General features: G+C 34.7%; 1 protein-coding gene across 2 annotated transcripts; it reads left to right on the forward strand.

Moving 5' to 3' along the window:
• The first annotated feature begins 73 nt into the window (after positions 1-73).
• PUS7L (pseudouridine synthase 7 like) lies at positions 74-20,612 on the forward strand. Of its 2 annotated transcripts, none has more exons than XM_045830092.1 (9): positions 74-417; positions 1,399-2,324; positions 6,081-6,240; positions 8,073-8,265; positions 12,441-12,539; positions 13,424-13,505; positions 15,286-15,566; positions 18,707-18,760; positions 19,697-20,612. In XM_045830092.1, the coding sequence occupies exons 1-9, from the start codon at positions 413-415 to the stop codon at positions 20,021-20,023; spliced, it is 2,127 nt and encodes a 708-aa protein (XP_045686048.1). In that variant the 5' UTR covers positions 74-412; the 3' UTR covers positions 20,024-20,612. The 2 variants fall into 2 exon arrangements, with proteins under 2 accessions (XP_045686048.1, XP_045686049.1); XM_045830093.1 differs by having other exon boundaries at positions 1,399-1,443.
• The last annotated feature ends 1,478 nt before the right edge of the window (positions 20,613-22,090 follow it).

Raw genomic sequence — 22,090 nt, forward strand, 5'->3', positions numbered from 1 at the left:
CTTTAAGTAGGAGTCTGTCCCTTTAATACCCTTCTGTCGGCCGCTAAATATTTGGTCTTCCGGCATGCGCACAGCGATGTGCAGAGGAGTGCCTTCACCTGGGCATGAGGTGGACTGGGTCGAGCTTCTGGCGCGTTTCCTGGCGTGTGTGGGGGGCAGTGCAGTGATTGGCATCGGGGCCCCAGCGCTTTACTCGCAAGAGGAGAGGACGTGGGCTATTATCACGCCTTAGCACAGGCGGCTGTGGGGGAGGTAGAAGAAAGTGGAGATGCTGGCGGTGTCGGGGGTACTCTTGGACGCCCGGGAAGGCCCGCAGGGGCCTTCGGAGGCCTGCGGAGCCGCAGGCTTTAGGTCCGTGGCCTGGTGAAATAAGCAGCAAGTAGGAGTGAGCTCCGCGGACCTTTGATGACTAATGAAGTAAGAGCATGAGGGAAAAGGGGCAACCTTCCTCTATTTTTAACATCTGTCCAGAATCTGCCCTCTACCAGCAATTCTCCTACCTTGTGTCAAACTACCCTCCCTCTGTCCACCCTGCACCCTCTTCAGCATAACTGTTGCTAAGGAACACTGCACATGGGCTCTTCGGCTCTCCTCCAACTTGGATCCACTATTTTACTGAGATGCTTTGTTGTAATTCTCTTGGAAATTCTCCGCCAGTTCTAGCTTAACATGCCTTCTTATCTTTTTCCCTTTTACTGGGCAAAGTATAATATTATTCTTTTTAAGGCCAGTTCCACAACCGTGCTCTTGATTACGTTGTTTTTCAACTCCTCTAACTCTTCATCATTTATCTTGCCCAGTGCCGTCAGTCATCTTACTAAAACAGCTTTTTGGACTGTGCCATTTTCCTCCAGTGGCCATCCACTGACCTGTCAATGGATTGTAAGTCTTTGATGGGGCACTAAGTGTCTTACATAGTTTGCTACTAATCCAGCTCTGTGTTCCAGAGCTGTACTAGAGAACGTTTCCTCCTACTGCTGAATCTCTGGGCTGTTCAGTTTTCTCTAACACATTGCATATTTTGTTTGTACATTACTTGTGATATGACTTGGCCTCATTTCTATTGCTGAACAGTTTTGAGGACTTAGAAGGCCACTTCTTGCATTATGCCTTTACTGATTCATCCTAGGCAGAAGTGATCTCTTCTTCCTCTTCACTCTTACAGCTCTTAATTTGTACTGGTTATTTCATTTATTCAAAAATCACTATTGATTGCTTGCCTACTATGCGCTTGACAGTGTTCTAAATATCTAGTTAATGAGTAAAGCAGACAAGTTTCTTGCCGTCATGGACGAAAGTGAGGAAGAGAAATTCTGCAAACATTTTTTTGGGGGGGAGGAGTTATCCACAACTTCTCTTTCTGGTAACTAACTGACTGCCTTTTTGTTTCTTTTGTAGGCATTGCTATTTAAGAATGGAAGAGGATCCAGATTTTCAAATAAGGTTTAGTTCTTTGTGTTTCATTACTGACCATGTTGGATTTCATGGCACTATAAAAAGTTCACCAAATGACTTTGTTGTTATTGAGATTGATGAACAGGGACAGTTAGTTAATAAAGCCATTGATGAACCTATTTACAAGAGTAGTAAAGTACTACCCGAGCCAAATAATTTTGCCAAAAAAACAAAAATAGGTTTTCGAAATTTATCCTTTGAAGAGGGAAGCAACGAGAAAGTCAGTACTTTGGTCCGGTACTCTGATGATGACCAAAATCATCAGTCTGGTTCAGAAAAGGAAGATACTATCAGTGATGGAATCTCCAAAGGTGAAGAAGAAAAAGTTTATGCGTTAGGCTCCTTGTTAAGTGAAAAAACTAATGAATTACTGGACCAGTTTGCCTGTGATATAAAAGAGAAATGGAATTCTAACAGTGAGCTAAGTGGACCATCTCCTGAATTCTCTCTAGGCAGAATCCTTGACAAAAAGCAGAGGGCTATTTTGCATAGTGCTGTTCGGCAGAAATTTCCCTTTTTAATAACTGTAGGAAAAAACAATGAAATTGTTGTAAAACCAAATCTTGAGTATAAAGAACTCTGTCACTTGGTGTCTGAAGAAGAAGCATTTGACTTTTTTAAATACTTGGATGCAAAGAAAGAAAATTCTAAATTTACCTTTAAGCCTGATACAAGCAAAGACCACAGAAAAGCTGTACACCATTTTGTGAACAAAAAGTTTGGAAATCTTGTGGAGACCAAATCTTTTTCTGAAGCTAATCACAATGCTGGTAATCCAAATGCAGTGATAACAGTAAGATTTCGTGAAAAAGCACACAAACACAGGAAGAGGTCTCTTGAATGCCAGGAAAGAAAAGTTATATATACAGGTAATTTAATAAATCATTACCATTTTCTTCGATAAACTTAGTTAAAATTGTGACCCAGTGAAAAATCAGTGAAATCTGAATAATTCACATGAACAGACTTGTCCAGAGGGATAATGGAATAAATATATGGGTCTTTTTTAATGGATGATAAAGACTTTCAAATTACACTGATTGTAAAAATTAATCTTATTGGTGACAGTGTGGTTAACACAGACATTTATAGTTAACAGTTACAAATATGTAAGGTTGAAGCAGTTATTTTGTGTTTATATTTCTGAAGGTAAATCTTGATATCATATTTTGAAAGTTAATTAAAATTAACTCTTTGGAGATAAGCAGAATATGTTTGCTATGCTTGGGAAAGTGAAGAGAATACCTTGTATTCTGAAACAGTTGAAACTCACTGTTCTAAAAACTTACAGGGAACTCCTTCCTTTGACTCTGTCAGTGTTTTAAAGAAGAGGTTCTCAAGTGTTAGCATGCAATCTAATTACCAAAACTTCTTAAAACAGATTTCAGAGACCTATTCTCAGAATTTGGACCTTGGAGCTGTGTGGGTTTTATTTTACATTATGACTTTAGTTCAGAAAAAGATTTATGAACTTGTTATTATCTGTAAGACTTAGTTCCTACAAAGTAAAGTAAAAAAAATAGAATAATACTATGGGCAAGTTACTTAACAATTCATAACTTTTGGTTGTACTTTAAAAATGGGGTAATAATAGTAAAGTGAATGATAGACTAAGGATTAGAGGAAATAATTACTGAAAATGTTTGGTCCTTGGTAGTTACTCAAATGTTGGCATCTGTCTGGTTATGTGACTTGTCCTTTCCATGAAAGCTGCTAATATAGGACTTGACACATGATGCATGCAATAAAAGTTAATAGATAAATCCATTTAGAAGGAAAAACAAAACTAGCTTTACATGTAGAGGAAAGAATTGCTTATAGTGATTTAAGCATCTATAACTAGATTTTATACTACTTAATATTCTTTTTTTAAAGACTTTATTTACTTATTTTTTTTTTTAGAGAGGGAAGGGAGGGAGACAGAGAGAGAGAAACATCAATGTGCAGTTGCTGGGGATCATGGCCTGCAACCTAGGCATGCACCCTGTCTGGGAATTAAACCTGCGACACTTTGGTTCGCAGTCCGTGCTCAATCCACTGAGCTACGCCAGCCAGGACTACTTAATATTCTAAAAGTGTCAATTTGAGTTAATGAACCAAAAAATTATGGAAACTTTTTACTTTTAGTCTGCATTAGTTTTTATTAAAACTATGAGTAACTGGGGGGATATGTTAAAGGGAGGAGTTGATGGTTCACCAAAGGATAGTATGAAGATGCCAATATACCTACAAGTCTAAGAACAAAGAAAAAGACGTAAACTTGGCCTAGCCAAAATTTTGCTTAGGCCAACCTTTTGTAACAACAAAAGTAGCTCACATAATAAAAAATATTCCTTAATAAGTAGATCTATCAAAAAAAAATAGAACACTTTTTAAAAACTATTGTAAAATATGTAGAACATATAATTTACCATTTTAACCACTTTTAAATGTATATTCAGTGGCATTAAGTACTTTCACATTGTTGTACAACCATCACCACCATCTAACTTCAAAACTTTTTCATCTTTTCTAATTGGCACCTTGTTCCCATTATACAATAACTCTCCATTGCCCTCTACCTCAGCCACTGGCAACCACCATTCTGCTTTGGTCTGTATGAATTTGAATACTTCAGGTTTTTCCTGTAAGCAGAATCATATATTTGTCCTTCTATGATTGTCTTGTTTCACTTACAGTCTTCAAAGTTCATCTGTGTTATACATGTGCTAAATATTTTTTTTCTTTTTAAGGTTGAGTAATCATCCATTGCATTTATATGTCCCATTTGGTTTATCCATTCATCTGCCAATGGACATGGGTTGCTTCCATCTTTTAGATGATATGAACATGGCTGTAAAAATAGGTGTTCAAGTCCATGTTTTCAGTTTTTTTCTGTTTTGTTTTGTTTTGTTTTGGTGTATACCCGGAAGTGGAATTGCTGAATCAAATAGCAATTCTATGTTTAACTGAGCCAGTGCCATACTGTTTTCCTAGAACACATTTTTGAAGGAGTTTTATGAAAGATTTAAGCATCAAATGCAATTTTTATTTTAGATATTGTATTTCTCAGCTCTGGAAGTTGCATTTGTTTTTTTCTTAAGTCTTCAATTTCCTATATGTTCACGTTTTCTTATAATCTTTTGGCCTGTTTCTAATAGGTCTTTAAAAATATTTGTGCTAATTCCATTTCTGTCAATTCTGGGTATATTTTTATTGACTGTCTTTTATTTGGGTATGGGTCATATTTTTATGCTACTTTGCATGCCTAGTAATGTTTTTTTGAGATCAAACATTGTGGGTTCCTTGTTGAGTGTACAAATTTTGTTGTCTTCTTTTATAGAGTGTTGAACTTTGCTTTAGCAGGTATGAAGTAATATGCAGCTACATTTGAGGAATCATTTTGAGTTTTATTAAAGGCTTTAAGCCTGTCATATAGTTCTACTATTGTATCATGATCCTTCTGTGGTTTATACTGAAGCCCTTGATTTTTGCCACACCCTGTATTCATGGATAGGTACACATATACATACACTTTACATCTTTATGCTTTCTGGATCATGTTTACATTTAACGTTCATTTTTCTTAGAGCTCTCAGAGAGAAGCCTTTGTAGCTGCTGATGACAAATACAACAATTGAGTAAAATATAAATTATTCTGCAAGGAAAATTGAATTTCCTTTTTATGATTTGGGGGAGAGAGCAGTACTTGAAGTATCTTATATGTAAATAAGGTGAACTGAGGATTTCGGTATTTTGTCACTCTCTGGAAGGTCATATAGGTCAATGCATTGTTTTTTTGTTTGTTTGTTTTTGCTTTTTGTTTTTGTGGGCTTGGTCCTCCTCCCCACCTCCACAGTTTCACTCCCACCCTCTCATCCAATAGATGTTTTAAACATCTTCCATGAAGCAAGCAATGTTTTGTTCACTGGCTTGCTGGCCTGGAACTCCCAGTTTGTGGGGTGGACACACTGCAAAGAGATAAATTGTAATACAAGGTGTTAAGTGTAATGTGTGGAGACATGCAAGATAAAGCAATCAGTTCCTTGTGGGCTTCATTTACTCATTGATTCAACAAATATTTGAATAGTCACTATGTGTTAAGCTGAGTGTATAGCAGTCAATAAAACAAACATGATCCTTGCTTTGGGAGCATTCAGCCTTGGGAACCTAGAAAGAATTTGAGGGAAGACTGCTGGTGGTGTTGGATTGTGAAGAACTAATAGAAGTATGGCAAATAAAATGAAAAGGACACATATTTTAGACAGAGACTCAAATGTGCAAAAGTGCAAAACTGGAAGTCTCTAGTCCATCCAAGGATTACGAGAAATTCCCTGTGTCAAAGTTATAGGATATATGACTGAAATGGCATATGTGGGACTGAAAAGGTAGATTGGACCTGATATGAAGGTCAAATTAAGGAATTTGGGTTTTTTCCTCTAAAACCCAATGTTAATTGGCTTTTAATGAGCCAATTAACATTTTTAAAATAACAGCTAGAATCTATGATTTTGTATTTTGATTAAAAATACTCCTTATTTAAATTAGTAGTTTGATTCATTATATTAATCTGTTAGTCTGCTAAGAATATACTTGATGTATGGTAGCTGCTTTTTTTTTGTAACCCGGGATAATTTTTGTTTCAGCCTTCACCCTGCAAAAAGAGAATCTAGAAATGTTTGAAGCAGTTGGTTTTTTAGCTGTCAAACTTGGTGTGATTCCTTCGGATTTTAGTTATGCAGGCCTTAAAGACAAGAAAGCCATCACCTATCAAGCAATGGTCGTCAGAAAAGTGACTCCAGAGAGGTAATAAGACATTACTTGATAAGACACAACTTTTCTTTCTTCTTACATCAGATAAGAAAATATAAAATTAAGCTTAGAATAATACTTAAAGCATATTAACCTCACTAATATTAATTTATTGAGTACAGGCTAACCGAGCAGCACATTCTGTGTTGATAATATAATTATCTTCTATGCAATTTAATACTGTCTTAAATTTACATTGCAAATATAGGTGGGTTTAGCACAGAAACTTTGAGAAGTGGCTGATTTTAAATGATTAAAGTTATTTCTAAACATCCTATTTTATATTCAGATAGGCATTTATATTCAGGACAGTGTCTTACAATCTTTTTTTTATAATTACTATAATGCTTTTATACTTTTATTTTTATGCTTCCTTATATTTAAACTAAATCTTTGTTAAATAGAGAGTAAAATATTCAACTTTAGCCTCCCTTCAGCTCAATCAGTTTTCAAAAGTATTTTTTTGTAATTGTAAAAGAAATACATATTCATTGTAGATTTAGAAAATAGAAAAAATTACTGCATAAAAAAGAATTTAAAGTCACTAATAATTCCACTACTCAGAAAGATCCACAATAACATTTTGATGCACGTCCTTCCATAATTTTTTCAGAGACTATACTGCAAATAAACATTGTACAAAGACTTTTTATATATGTGAAAATCATATTGTATATGCACCTTATATTTTACTTATAAAAGTAAAATAAGATTATTTTAAGAAAGTTTATGTCATGAAATATTTCAAAGTTATTTCCATTATTTAGGCTAATTTGTTTAACATCTCCTCTAGTTCTGGGTATAGAAATTTGTTTCAGCATTTCACTGTAAATAATACTGCGATTAATGTTATTGCACTGAAACCTGTGCCCTATAGATACTTTTCAAAAAGTTGAATTATTGGCTCAAAATTGAGCCCAATTTGATGTAATATTTTTAAAGGCTTTGTTTATTTATTTTTAGAGAGAGGGGAAGGGAAGGAGAAAGAAAGGGAGAGAAACATCGATGTGCGGTTGCCTCTCACACACTTCCCACTGGGGACCCAACCTGCAACCCAGGCCTGTGCCCTGACTGGGAATTGAACCAGTGACCCTTTGGTTCACAGGCCAGCAATCAATCCACTGAGCCACACCAGCAAGGGCTAATTTAATGTAATATTGACATTTATCCTTAGTCATAAGATGTTTAACTATCCACTATTTGCAGGTAAAAGCTTCTAAGCTCTAATATGAGAGACCAAAAAAAGTATATGATTTTTGTCTTTATGGTCAAAAGCGCAGTATAGATAAGGAGAAGGACTTTAGGTGTTAAAAGATATTTAGATGTTAAAAACTAGTTTTTAACTATGAAAGACAAATTTTATTGGTTCCTAGGATAGAGTTTTTTGCTTTGGCTTGTGGATATGGGATTTTAATTGCCCATGAAGTAATAGTAAATTTTAGCCTATGCTGAAAATCTGAAGATGTGTTTGGAGGGGCAGTAGCCAAATGGTTAGAAAGAGAGACTGAGGAGGAAAGGAACAAAATTTAAGGATAGGAAGAACAATTAAGAAATTGTATCACTTGAACTACCAAGTCAAAAGGCCTACAAAGACTGAGTGATGACATTAGGAATATATGTTCCAGTTCTTAAAATAACTGGTTCATATAATCTTATAATATCGGGTTCTATGCACATTTGTTGAAATAACATTAATTTTGGAAGATTCAAAATTTCTTTTTGTTTTAGTGTTGTGATATGTGATTACCTGGCAACTGTCATTTAAAACTTAAAATAATTTTTGGAATATAAGATTTAACTGATTCTGTATGATTTATCATTTACAGGTTGAAAAATATAGGAAAAGAAATTGAAAAGAAAAGAATGAGTGTGTTTAATATTCGGTCTGTAGATGATTCCCTTAGACTAGGTCAGCTCAAAGGAAACCACTTTGATATTGTCATCAGAAATTTGAAAAACCAAATAAATGATTCTGTAAACCTAAGAGAGAGAATTTTGGAAGCAATAGAAAGTGTTAAGGTAAGAAAACTCAATTTTAAGAGTATTACCGGAAAATCTTTATAAGCTACAGTCCCTCTATTTCGTATTTTGCTGTGTATAATGCACACTTTTTGCCGAAATTTTTGAGGGATGTTCATTATACATGGGTAGTTCCTAAAATACCTTGTATCTGTTCTTGTGTTTTATAATTATTTGTTATATAAAATTTCTTGTACTATAATATGTTCAAAAATAAATGTTAAAATTCATTTATAATACAAAAAATAAATAAATATAAACAAATAATTAATTGAATTAAAAAATTAAAATGAAAGGCTTTTTTCCTGAAAGTTTGGGCCAAAAATGTGGGTGTGCATTATACATGGCAGAATACAGTACACTGAGGCAAGAAGGGAAACTTTTTCTTTTTACCTTTTCTTTTTATTTGCATGTATAATTATTTTTAAAATGATAAGTTGGGCCATTTGACTTATTTTTAAATTTCCTTTTTAGTACACTTTGGTATTGAAAAAATCCCTACAACTTTAATGTAATTAAAAAAATGAAATGTATAGAGTCTTCCAGAGATGGGGGGGAAAATAATCTGTATAAGAAAAATTTCTTTTAGCATCTGCATATAGAGTGATATTTTAGGGAAATGTATTCATTTTTTTAAACTTTATTGAGTGATTCTTTCCAGAAATCATTGGTAATTTGGTAAATTTTTAGAATTATACATAATATTTTTTCTTTTCAATCTGATTTTGAGTTTTGTTTTAATATATACAAATGACAAATCATAAACATTGTATTATGTTTTATAGTAAAAATTACTTAACATAACATAAATAACTTTGAATGACATTTGCTAGCCATTTAAATATATATATACAACCATAACTTTCAGTCCGACCAGCTAGACAATGGATCAGGTATTTTTTTTCTATAAAGGGCCAGATAATAAATATTTTTGGCTTTGTAGGCATATGGTCTCTGTTGCAAATACTGTATTGCTATTATGTTGAAGAAGCCACAGGCAGTACATAAATGAATGAACATGGTCGTGTTCCAGTAAAACTTTATTTACAAAAAACAGGTGTTAGCCCAGATTTGACTTGTTAGTAGTTTGCCAACTCCTGATTCAGACCAGTAATTCTCAACCTCTGGGGCTTTGAAAATTCTCAGCAGTCAATCTCTACTCCCAAACTGATCAAATGAACACACGGGGGGATGCATTGGGGCATTAGTATTTTTAAAAAGCTCCCTCAGTGATTCCACTCTGTAGCCAACATTGAGAAACACTGATCTAAGTTTCTAACCACAAAGACTTTTTATATTATTTTATGCCTCCCCTCCAGGAAACCAATAAAAACTGTTTTTTAACTAATATTTTGCCATATAGTCAGGAAAATACCTTCCAATTAAAGATTTTAAATCCAGCCCTGGCTGGCGTAGCTCAGTGGATTGAGCATGGGCTGCGAACCAAAGTGTCACAGATTCGATTCCCAGCCAGGATACATGCCTGGGTTGCAGGCCATGACCCCCAGCAACCACACATTGATATTTCTCTCTCTCTCTCTCTCTCTATCTCCCTCCCTTCCCTTTCTAAAAATAAATAAATAAAATATTTTTAAAAATTCTTCAATTTAAAAAAAAGTTTTAAATCCAGCACTTTATATATATATGAGTTCTCTGATTATACACTCTATGTAAGGTTTTTTCCCTTTTTTCTAAATCTACTTAAAGTTATTTATTTCCCCTGAAAACTGTTATTAAAATATTTCTTACAAAAAGGAGGGGATGCAATATTATGATTTATAAGAAATATATATTTGGTTATAATATGTCCAAAATATATTTTCATATATTTGGTCTTCATCTACAGTTCTTGGTTCACAGCTCCTCAAACACTGGGAACTTCTTAAGTGTTGAAAGTGATAGAGTTGTCTTTTGTTATAATTAGGAGACTTTTTGGAAAGCACCTGAGTATATGGACTGGTTGCCAATGGGGCCAACCTTGTGATTACAGGGTTGTAGCTTTTAGTACAACCCACTGAACTAGGAGTGAGGAGGGATGAGGGATGAGGGGCTAAAGGTTGAATCAATTGCCAGTGGCCGACTATTTAATCAACTATGCCTCTGTAACAAAACCTCCATAAAACCCCCAAAGGACAAGGTTTGTTCGGAGAGCTTGCAGGTTGGTGAATTCCAGGTTGGAGATATAGGGAGGTCAGTGTACCTGGAGAGGGCACAGTGACCCTGCACCCCTTCCCACTTACTTTGTTCTATGCATGTCTTCATCTGGCTGTTCCTGAGTTACATAGCTCTGAGTTTATAATAAATAGATGATGTGGTGAGTAAATTGTTTCTCGGAGTTCTTTAGGCCTCTCTAGCAAATTAATCGAACCCAAGGAGGGGGTCTGGGGATCCCCTACTTTAAGGCAAGTTGGTCAGAAATACAGGTAACAACCTGAACCTTCGGCCTGTGTCTGAAGTCCAAGAGTGTTCATTGTGACCATCAGTCTATAGCAGGTCGTCAGAAGCACATGTGCAGCCTGGGGTTGTGACTGACCTGGTGTCTGAATGTGGTGGGAGTGAGGCAGTGCTTAATCTGTAGAACCTGATGCTATCTCTGGGTAGATAGGGTCAGAATGGAATTGAACTGTAGGACACATAGCTGATGTCAGAGAGTTGCTTGTTGAGTGGGAACCCCCTCTCCACATTGAAATTGGGTGCTCAGAACACTAGAAGAAGGGGTTTCTCTGAATTCTGATAGCATTTATTGCCTGTCTTTCATTTGGTAGTTATGGATATACAACTGCACATTCTAAAATCCCCATTTGGAATGATCTTAGGGCTAGCGAACTTTCCTTCAGTTCTCCTGATAAGGGAAGGCATTTAAGAAACCCTGAAGAAGTCTTTGAAGTTTTGCTTTAGAAGGTTATGTTGCTGATTGCTATAAACCTTGTTATTTGCAACCTGAGTAATTAGAAGGGGTAATTAAAATTCTTTTAGCTGTTCTAGTATATTATTTGATGTTAATCTTTTTCAAATTTGAAAAATTAAAATACTAACTATGAGATTTAATACAGGGAGTACTTATTTTATCTGTAGTTATTTTTTGTGAATAGCATAAAGTAACGGTGCCTTTTGTACCATGCTGATAACAAATTATCTTAGCATCTTTTATTTAACAGTCCTGGAGTTGGTGCTCAATAATAATTATTGAATGAATAAATAAAGTGAGTGTGGAAGATTCCTGTCTTTCAAGAAACCATGTGGTCTCAGTGTTTTCTTCGTGAGAACATATTTAACTACTGCTTAATGTTTATAAGTGGACACAGTAGTGAACTACAATTTACTGATCTTGCTGAAGTGATGCCATGCCCTTGTCTTGGCCCAGGCTTTCAGAAGCTGAAATAACTGAAAATTGAACTCTATGTATAAAGGAGCCAGGACTTGCTGGGTTTGACAATAAATTCCAAGCATGTCAGACAGCAGAAAGGTCTCTAAATCAGAAAGAGTTTCAGGCCAAAGATCAGATCCAATACTAGGTAACCAATTCATTCCAGTTGTCCCAGAACATTCTCCATTTTAGCACCAAAAGTTCCACATCCCAGGAAGCCCCTCAATAATGTGAATGAGAGTTGACATTTTTAAAGCTTTTTCACTCATTTTCTAGCTTTCAATCTATCATTCTTCTCCTTTCTATTCTTTAACTATATAGCGTTTCTCAGACCATTTGGTTCCCACATTTATAGTGTTGATTATAGGGGTCCTTTATTAAAATAAATGTGAAGAGGAAGACTCTTAGATTCTTAGATGTCTTAGATTACATATTCTAAGGCAATAATTGTATTTATTTGTCTCAGTTCGGGGCAATAACAAAGAACCATGGACTGGGTTACTTTTAAACAACAGAAAATTATTTCTCATAGCTCTGGAGGCTGGGGACCTGAGATCAGGCTGCCATCATGGTTTTCTCATTGTATTCTCACACAGCAGAAAGAAGAGTAACCCAGCTCCACGGTCTTTTCTTTCAATGACATTAATCCTACTCATGAGGGCTCTGTGCTCATGACATAATTAACTGTCTCCCCAAATCCCCACCGTCACACTGGGGGGTAGGATGTCAACATAGGAACTTTGAAGGGACATAGGCATATAGTCCATAACAATATACTTTTAATTATTATTTCTTTTGCTATTCATAGAATAAAGGGTTTGTGAATTACTACGGGCCACAGAGATTTGGGATGGGAAAGAAAGTTCGCACAGATCAAATTGGATTGGCTTTGCTGAAGAATCAAGTGGTATGTATTTTTTAAAAAGGAGATATTTCCTGTTTTCTCAGTTGTACTTATATATAAGCCAATTCCTTGCTTTCTTAACCCAGCATTTATATACATGTATACCACACATGCATGCACCGTGTACTACATCATTGAACATATATCGAGTGGCTGCTATATTCTTGGTATCACGTTTATAAGAAAGCATGCTGTATGCAATATCCAGTACTGTTGAGACTTAACAGAGAATTGACCAACACTCACCAAATTCTTAGTGAACTGAATAGAGGGTTGAGAGGAATCTCATACCCTACAAATTGGTTGCATGCAAGAGGCAACTGATTAATGTTTCCCTCATACATTGATGTTTCTCTCCCTCTTTCTCCCTCCCTCTCTTCCCTTCTCTCTAAAAATAAATAAATAAAATCTTAAAATATATACATAAAAAGTTGACAATTTTAAAAAAGACATTGGCAATTATTTTTAAGACCAAAGAATTCTGAGACTTGAGAACATGAGTGAAATTGGTGGCTTGCCATTCCCTTACGCGAGTTTCCTTCCCTATTGTTGTTGTGTTTGTTGGTCAAGTCTGAGTTTTATGTCATCACTTCACACTTGTAATAATACCTTTGTGGTAGAAGTACAGAATGACTGAAGAAGAACTGTGGAATGTGTGGGAGAGCACTTTTTCTTGTCTGTGATATTTTAAACCTATATATAAGATTGCTCTGTACAGAAGTTTACTTCCAAATTTAACATTTATTGTTCAGTTTTTGGAAGCTTAAAAGTAACATTGCAGCATCAAATATCATTTGTTAAATGTCTGTTCCTTTAAGATGCATTTTTAAAAAGTAAGTAATTTGTACTTTTTATTTAACATATGTTTGCTTGCTTGATTTTTAAAGGTGAAGGCTGTAAAATTATTTCTTACACCGGAAGATCTGGATGATCCTGTGAATAGAGCAAAGAAATATTTCCTTCAAACTGGTATTTAAAAGTTTCTTGACTCCATACATAGCTATGAAGGTACATAATATCAACAGGAGGGCATTCATTGCAACATAAATATGGATAAGAAATAGATTGTAATATATTGTATGTTTAATCATTTTATTACATGCCCTAGGAGCATACACAATGGAGTATGCCCTAGGTGCTCCATTTTTGGCTCAATCTTAAGGACTTTTATCTGTTCTAAATCTTGCTTGAGGGGAGGGTGTGGGGAGAGATGACAGCTTAGTTTTTCTTGGTCTGAATCCTCTGAGGAGGTAGGAGTTCCCAGTTCTAAAGGGGTACCGATAGAAGTATAATTCACTACAACTCAAGGAGAGGAAAAAAATAAACTAAATAAAAGAACATTTGTTATATCTGATACTTTGTGCATTGTTTTGGTCTAGTTACCATTCAGCCCTGACTGCTGATTTTAAAAACTCTAGCTCAATATGATGCAATATATGCAGCATGCTTAATAGGAAACGCTGAAGAAAACTGGTTATGAGTGGATGTAACTCTCAGCTTTAGTACTTCCCAACTATATGGTCTTGTGCAAATGATTTGGACGCATTGTTTTAGTCTCTTCATCTGTAAACTGAAGCTAGTAATAGTATCTAAAAGGCTGTTAAGAGATTTAAATAAGGTAACAGATGTAATGCTCTTAAAATAGTACCTGGCACATACTAAATACTGAATAAATATTACTTGTATTTAAATAATAATAACAGCATCCATAGTATTTTATATGGATTCAAATATGTGGTCCACATGCAAAATATGTGGTCAAATATGTGCATACTGAATTCACTTTGAAAAAGACATCAGTTTTCAAAAATATTCATTATTTTAAATTATTTCCATATTATATATGTAGTTATTCATAGGAGAGAAATATTTTTATCCTACAACACAATCTATAAATAGTATGAGCATTCAAATTGTGATAGGTAATCTAAGTAATGTTAAAGAAAATTCAAAATGACTTACTTGTTTGTCTCTCCTTTAGAGTCCCGAGAAGATAATTTCCTTATGACAGTGATTTTTAAACTTTAATGTTCATAAGAAACCTGATACAGTTATTAAAATGCCCATTCCAAGGCCCTACCTGAATCAGCATTTTTACAGTAGAGTCCCTAATCTGAAGAAGCATCCCACCAGCAAGACCTACTAGTATACTGGAGGGATCCAGATATCAACCCTTTCTTGTTCACAAAATTCTTTGTGAATGTTCATAGTAGCTCTTTTAAAATCTCTAGGCTCAGAGGGCTATTTAATGCCCTTTTTCAAACTTCTCTAAATAACTGTAAATTAGTTTATGTTCATTCTAAAGTAGGAATTACTAATATGCTTTTTTTATTTTGTTTTTAAAGCAGGGTAAGTGAATGGATCATATGATTAATGATTATTAAAAACAAAAACAAAAAACCTTGCCCTGGCTGGTGTGGCTCATTTGGTTGGAGCGTTCTCCCATAACTGAAAGATTACAGGTTCGATCCCTGGTCCAGGGATGTACAGGAGGCAACAAATCTATGCTTCTCTCTCCCATTGATATTTCTCTCCCCCCCCCCACCCAACTTCTTAAAAAAAAAAGTCCTAGGGTGAGAATAAAAAAATTCAAGTGTAGCTAGGTTTTTAGTTGGCACTGAATATCTTCATATTTCAGGTGTAGAAGATAGCACAGTTCATTGACTCTCATTTAGAGAGCATAATAAAGGGCTTTATAACTGGTCTTTAAATAAAACTGGTTGACTAACTGATTTTCTCTTTATTGCAGAGGATGCTAAAGGCACGCTTTCACTGATGCCCGAATTTAAAGTTCGAGAGAGAGCATTGTTGGAATCGTTGCATCGCTTTGGCATGACCGAGGAGGGCTGTATCCAGGCATGGTTCTCTTTTCCCCATTCTATGCGCATTTTCTATGTTCATGCATATAGTAGCAAAGTTTGGAATGAGGCAGCATCTTACAGACTTGCAACATATGGATCAAGAGTGGTGGAGGGTGATTTGGTCTGTTTGGATGAAGATGGTGATGATGAGCATCTCTCAAATAGTAAAGTAAGTATCACTTCATCAGTGTTTCCCAAGAATAGTTACCACAGCAGGAACACTAATTTTCAGAAGCCCTTATTTTAGAAATAATTTAAAAATAAGCATGGATTTTATTTCTTTTTAACTTATATTTGCTCATCTCCTGCTTCCACTGTGCTGTCAGATGAGGTTTAATACATGTCAATAATTGGAAAAATACAATAGTCAGTGGTATGAGGTGAAAGGTACAAAGATAGTAAACCTTCCTTTGAAGAGCATATTCTTTTAAAAAATTACACAAGTAGTGCACACGACAGTTTCCTTAAAAATAAAAACCGAAACATTACAGATGAAGCTGCCATTCCTGCCACCACTCTGCTGGGATTCCCTCCCTTGCCTCCAGAACCTCGGCCTCTGTGTTTTGGCCTGTTGCCTTCTAGATCCTTTTCTATGCTTTCACATAAATATCCACAGAAAAGGAGATTTGTATTCTATTAGTTAACACCAAAAAAAAAAAGAAAAGGAAGGGCTTAGAGGTTTAAAGCTTAAAATATGAAAAAAAAATACAGTAAGGTTTTTATAATGGTATATAGAGCATGTAATGTTGTCTGTTTCTTTTATTTATAAGTGCAATTTCACAACTTGCTTTTTTCTTCTTAACAGTGTCTTGGAGACATTTATGTTCATTTCAAGTAATGGGATCCTATCTCAACCTAACTTAGGGAAAAGCAGACAGGAGTTTATTGGCCCTCAACTGAAAGTCCGTAATTGGTTCAGGCCCCACTGTACCCAGGGTGTTACTCAGTGTCCTACATTATTCCTCATTTTCTTCATCTTTCAGCTCTGTTTTTCTGTGTTAGATCCATTCTTAGTCTGGCTCATTCCTTTGGTGGCAAAATGGTTATTAACAATTCTAGGCTTATTTTCACAACTCCTCCAGAAAAGAGGGCTTTTCTTTCTCAACAGTTTCAACAAAAGCCATGGAATTGAGTCTCAGGGCTAGGAATGGCTTGGCTTAGGTCACATGTCCCCAAGCCGATCACTGTGGACTGGAGTATGTGATTCTTAAGACTGTGTTTCCAGGTCTTCCTGGAACCATCCCACCCAAACTGCATTTGAGACCTGGGAGGGGGTCTCCCTGGAAAATGCACTATCAGAAGAGAGGTAGCAAAGACTGAGAAGTCAGAACAACAGAGGTCTGCTTTACTGTTTCATTAAATGGATAGCCTTTGAATATTTAGATAAGAAAGTAATTACTAGGAGTATAAATTACTAAGAATGGTTATTTAGCTGAGGCACAGATTCTGAAACTGTGTAGAAAGAAACCTGGCAGCATCGTAGGTCTTATTTTACCTCGTGTGAATGGAAGAAGAGAAATGTCAGTGATCCTCTTTTGAGAAATAATACAAAATTCTAAGTTTTTTTTAACATCTTCCAGAACATGTTCATTTAAATATTACCTTGGCAATATATTATTTAGTAAGTCAGCCATTTATAATTCAGATTTGCAGAAGTTAAAGGGTACTTTCACAAGATACAGCAGTAATCTCTGGAATATATGTACCTTATAAATGTCTGTATTCAACATAACATTTGCAAGGAGTTTTGTGACTAAAATCACATCAGCTTTCTTTTGGGAGCTATAGGAGAAAAGAGAATATTCATATCTTACAGTTTCCTTTTATTAGCAAAAAATGTTTTTATATGTTTTAAGACCAATAATTTTTGCTTTATTAATTAGCAATAAGAAAAGAATACGCAGGACTTCTTTTCTCCCTTAAATTATGAAAAGGGAGAAGATAGAATAAGATTTTTAATAAATGGTATATAGGGTATATAATGTATATTTATAATTAAAAATGGCAGGAATCTAATCTAATTCCCTTATTTTGATAGGATTACTAGGCTAATAGGTATATCTTTATTTCAAGGCATTTGGTAGATTCTCTAATAATTTTTTTTGTGAGGAAGACAGAGAAATGTATTAGACCATTGCATTAGAAAGGTGAATTCATATTTGAGAAGCATCTATACAACAAAAGCATATTTGTTGATTGATATTAACCTGGAGAGAGTTGTCATAAGGCAAAACATGGTCTTCTGTACTTGACTCTATTTGTTCAGTATTTTCATAAATAAATTACAGTATGGTAGGTACACTTTTGTCTTTGTGAAAGACAAAAAGCTGGAAGTGATGCAAGAGAGATCATAGTCCCACATACGAGTGTCTTGGTCAGATCACAGCTGGAGTTTTATATCCATTTCTGAGTGGAACAGTTAAAAACAGGTTATTTACCTATAAATAAGTAAACTTGAGTGAAAAACACACCCAAAAAAGGAGGGACTTTATTGATAAAAGTAGAGAATTGAGGGAAAAGCAAGCAGATTCGGAAGAGATCTAGACACTGTATTACATGATGGGTGCTTTAGGGAGGTGGGGGTGCCGTCAGTCTTTGTGGACTGATGGCAGCTGCCTTCGTACTTGAGCTCTCATGTGCAACAGAAGCCAGACTTATTCTGTGATGTCCCATAGCAATATTTCTCAAACTTAATACTGTATTTTGCCTTGTATAATACACACTTTGTTGCACAAATTTTTGAGGGAAAACAGGGATGTGCATTATACATGGGCATAATGATTGCATACCATGGGTACAATAATCCTGTGTATAATGCACACAAAAACGTGTGTGCGCTTTATGCACAGCAAACATGTATAGCACATGCATCCTACATGTGATACCTGTAAGTATTCTATGAAGCACACTTTGAGAAATACCACTTCCCATAGAGTATGATATTTGTTGGGGACAGAGGAGGGAGTGGTTTCATAGAAGCAGATTTTTGATTCAGCCTAATAAAGAACAACTTTGTAATTTGGAAAAAGGTTGCTGGTGAGAGAGGTGAAAGTGTTGTCTTAAAGTGTTAAGCTGCTAACCATTATCTGTGTTCCAGCTTCAGTTATCAGGTGTTAAAGCATGAAGACTCATTCTAAATTTTTATATAGTCTGCTCCTCCAGAAACAAATTGTGAAAAGATCTTGTTTGGTATATATATATTCAGCAAAGGAATCAAATTGTACATAACAACATTAGGGAAAATTGAAGGAATTTGGATCATTTGAGAATCACCCATGATATTCCATCATGTTTTTTTTTTCACAAAAGGTTCATCTAGTAACTGAAGAAGAGGGATCATCTAATACATATGCAATACATCAGGTAAATTTGCTTAAAGATTATTAGTATCTCTTAGATCTAAATGTAGACGTCCCCAAAAGACAAAATGTGACTAGTCCTCCTCCCCCACTTTTTTTACCACTCTTCTTAGTTTACATTTATATGAGTTTTCATGAATGTGTATAGCCATATGACCATCACAAAAATCAAGATAAAGAAGAGTTCGTTTCTCCTCAGACTTTCCTTGGGCCCCTTTGTAGTCAAACCCCAACCCCTGGCAACAACTCATCTGCTTTCCATCCCTGAGGTTTTACCTTTGAAAAAATGTCATATAAGTGGAATTATGTGGTATGTGGTCTTTTGTGTCCAGCTTCTTTCAATTAGCATAATAAATGTGAAACTCATTAATATTGTGTGGATTTCAGTTTTTACCTTCTTTTTCAACTACCCTTTGGTACTCTTCAAGAAAAATGCCTGGCAGTTATCAGCAAAGGAAGAAAACCCATCAAATGTAGTATTTACTCATAAGCAGCTGAGAAAATAAAAATTACTTTTACTTTCTCTTGTTTGCTTTCGTGTTTTTAAATAAGTAAGAATATAAAATTGTCCACCAAAATACCAGTTATGTGATTGAGCAGTAAGGGTTATTTTTTGGGTTATAGAAAGAATATGCTTTTAGGATTATATGACTGCATAGAGATTAAGTCTTTGTTGGCTAATTAAATGTACCTTCACTTCTTATTCCATTCGTGTACCTTAGCAGTAGTTTGTCTAATAATATCTGACTTGATGGTTACATTGGTTATTAAGTCTTAATTTTAGTAGGCTCTTTTCTTAGCATGTTTCAGGCTGATTGTCTGTTTATATTCTGAGACTTTTTATAGGTCTAGGTCCCAGTCATAAAAGTAAATTTAAAATATGATTAAATGTTGTTCTGAAGGCTGTGTCATGTATCTTTTTTCCCCTTCCCACGCACAGGTGGTTCTTCCAGTGCTCGGATACAATGTTCAGTACCCAAAGAACAAAGTAGGCCTGTGGTACCAGGAAGTGCTTAGCAGAGATGGACTACAGACATGTAGGTTTAAAGTACCTACTCTGAAACTGAATGTTCCAGGATGCTACAGAAAGATTTTGAAACAACCCCATAATATCTCATACAAACTAAGAGAAGAACACGATATTGATGTCAAAGCAGAAGGTTCCCATATCAATGAAGCAACTTTATCTCTTCTGATTTCTTTTGATCTTGACGCTTCTTGTTATGCCACAGTTTGCCTGAGGGAAATAATGAAGCATGACTTTTAAAACCTTTATTCTTGATATAACATATATATGTTGCTCTTTAAAGGAAAGGGAGCTAAAAGTTTTTGCACATCTGCCATGTACTAGGAGCTTTATAATTATCTCCTTTAGTTACATGATATCCTAATGAAGTAGAAATTTGATGCTAATATTCTGGAAGACATGTAACTAGTAAGTGAGTGTCTGAGTTTAAGACTCCAAGCCTGTGGGGTTTTTTTTCTATTATCTAACATTTCAGTGACCCTTATTCTGTGTTATAAAAGTTACAGTCTTTCTGGACTATGAGGAGCATATAATATTGCAAGATAACATTTAAGACAAAAAGTTTTTGGAGTAATGTTTATATCCTTTGGCTCCTTGCTTAGAATATAAATGAAATTGAATTGTAATGAAAGCATATAGTTGGAGATAAAGATAGATGAAGCATTTGTTAATTATGATTTTCATTCTTTCCTATTTTTGAAATTGATAAGAAAAATACATCAGGAAAATGTAATCCCCCTATTTGTGATAGCTACCTCAGGGTAGTTTACCCCTTTATGAGAGAAATAATCTTCGATGAAGATCAAAATAAAAATTTTTATTCAATCTGTTTATCTTGTCATATATTGATCCTCAACATTTTTTTTTTACTCCCCATTATCTAAAACGCAGATTTCAGAGTCAGGCAGATCTGGGCTCATACTTCAGCTCTGACACTTAGTAGTGACTTTGGGTATGTTATTGATTGTTTTTGAGGCTCACTTAAAGAACCAACATATCACCCATCTTATAAGCGACAAATAATAGGATTCTCTCTACCTTTTATGTTGCTAGAGGAAGAAAACATTTGGCCCATTTAAAAATTTAAATACATGTATTTGTTGGTTTAACTATTTCACATCATAAATCATCCTTAACCACTTTATATTACTTAAATTTGAGGGGAAATGGAATGAACTGAGCATTCTTTTGTTACTGGTAATATTATCTAATGAAACTTTAAAAGCAGTATACATTATATATTAGTAATGTGGCACATTTATATACTTCAAGTAAGTCAAAGTATTTCAAGAGCATCAGCATAAGGAAATAAAATTCAAAAGAAGGAAAAGAGCCATATACAATGCAAAATTAACTTATTGCAGCATTTTTATATGTAATGAAAAAAATTAGAACTAGTTTGAAAGCCCAGCATTAGATAACAAAAGTAAGTAAAATGACATGTATCAACTTGATGGCAAACATGCTAATTATTAAAAGTGATGATGATGGTTTTAGGTATGAGAAAATATTGCCCCTTGAAAGCAGAACATATATATTATAAATACATAATTAATGTACACTGTATGTACACTGAATGCATCTTTTTCAATGAGAGGCACTTTAGCATAGTGATTAAAAAGCATGGATAACTGGAGACAGACTCCCCAGTTTGAACCTTGACTCAGCCACTTATAGCCATGTCGTCTCGGACAAGTTTCTTAAGTTTTATGTGCTTTAGTTTCAACATCCATAATATGAGGATGGTAATATTCCTACCTCTTAGGATTGTGATGATTTGCTGAATATGTAAAGCAGCTTACAAAAGTGCATCTTGGGAATAACAGCATAAGGAAATAAATGTCTACAGAAGCAAGTTTGGGAAGGAAGGAAAAGGAAAGGAAAGGAAGAAAGAAGTAAAAAGGAAAGGATGATAATCTGTTAAGATGATAGGGCATTTGGATATTTTTAATACCAAAAGTCCCTTTTTTGTCATTACACATTTTAATAATAAATAAATTTAGAACACAAAATGTAGAGATTGTAATTCCATGGGTTTGAAAAATTACCTTTATTTTAATGTTTATTGAAAACCAAGTGATATATTAAGTCATACATTTTAGAAAAATATTTACTTCATTTTATATGGTAAATTATATTCTGTAAATATAATCAGAAAATGGATTGTGTAGATTATTAAATCCCAGTTTTCTTTTAAGCAATTAGAAAATGTGAAAGCATTGAAATGTGCTTTTATTGATATTATTTTCTTTGCCTGTAGATGGCACTATAATTTTAGATATCTTTATTACTTTGACCATGTATAAA

The sequence above is a fragment of the Phyllostomus hastatus genome, unplaced genomic scaffold (assembly GCF_019186645.2).
Source record: "Phyllostomus hastatus isolate PE091 unplaced genomic scaffold, TTU_PhHast_1.1 phas_scaffold_93, whole genome shotgun sequence".
In the NCBI taxonomy this organism is placed as follows: Eukaryota; Metazoa; Chordata; class Mammalia; order Chiroptera; family Phyllostomidae; genus Phyllostomus; species Phyllostomus hastatus.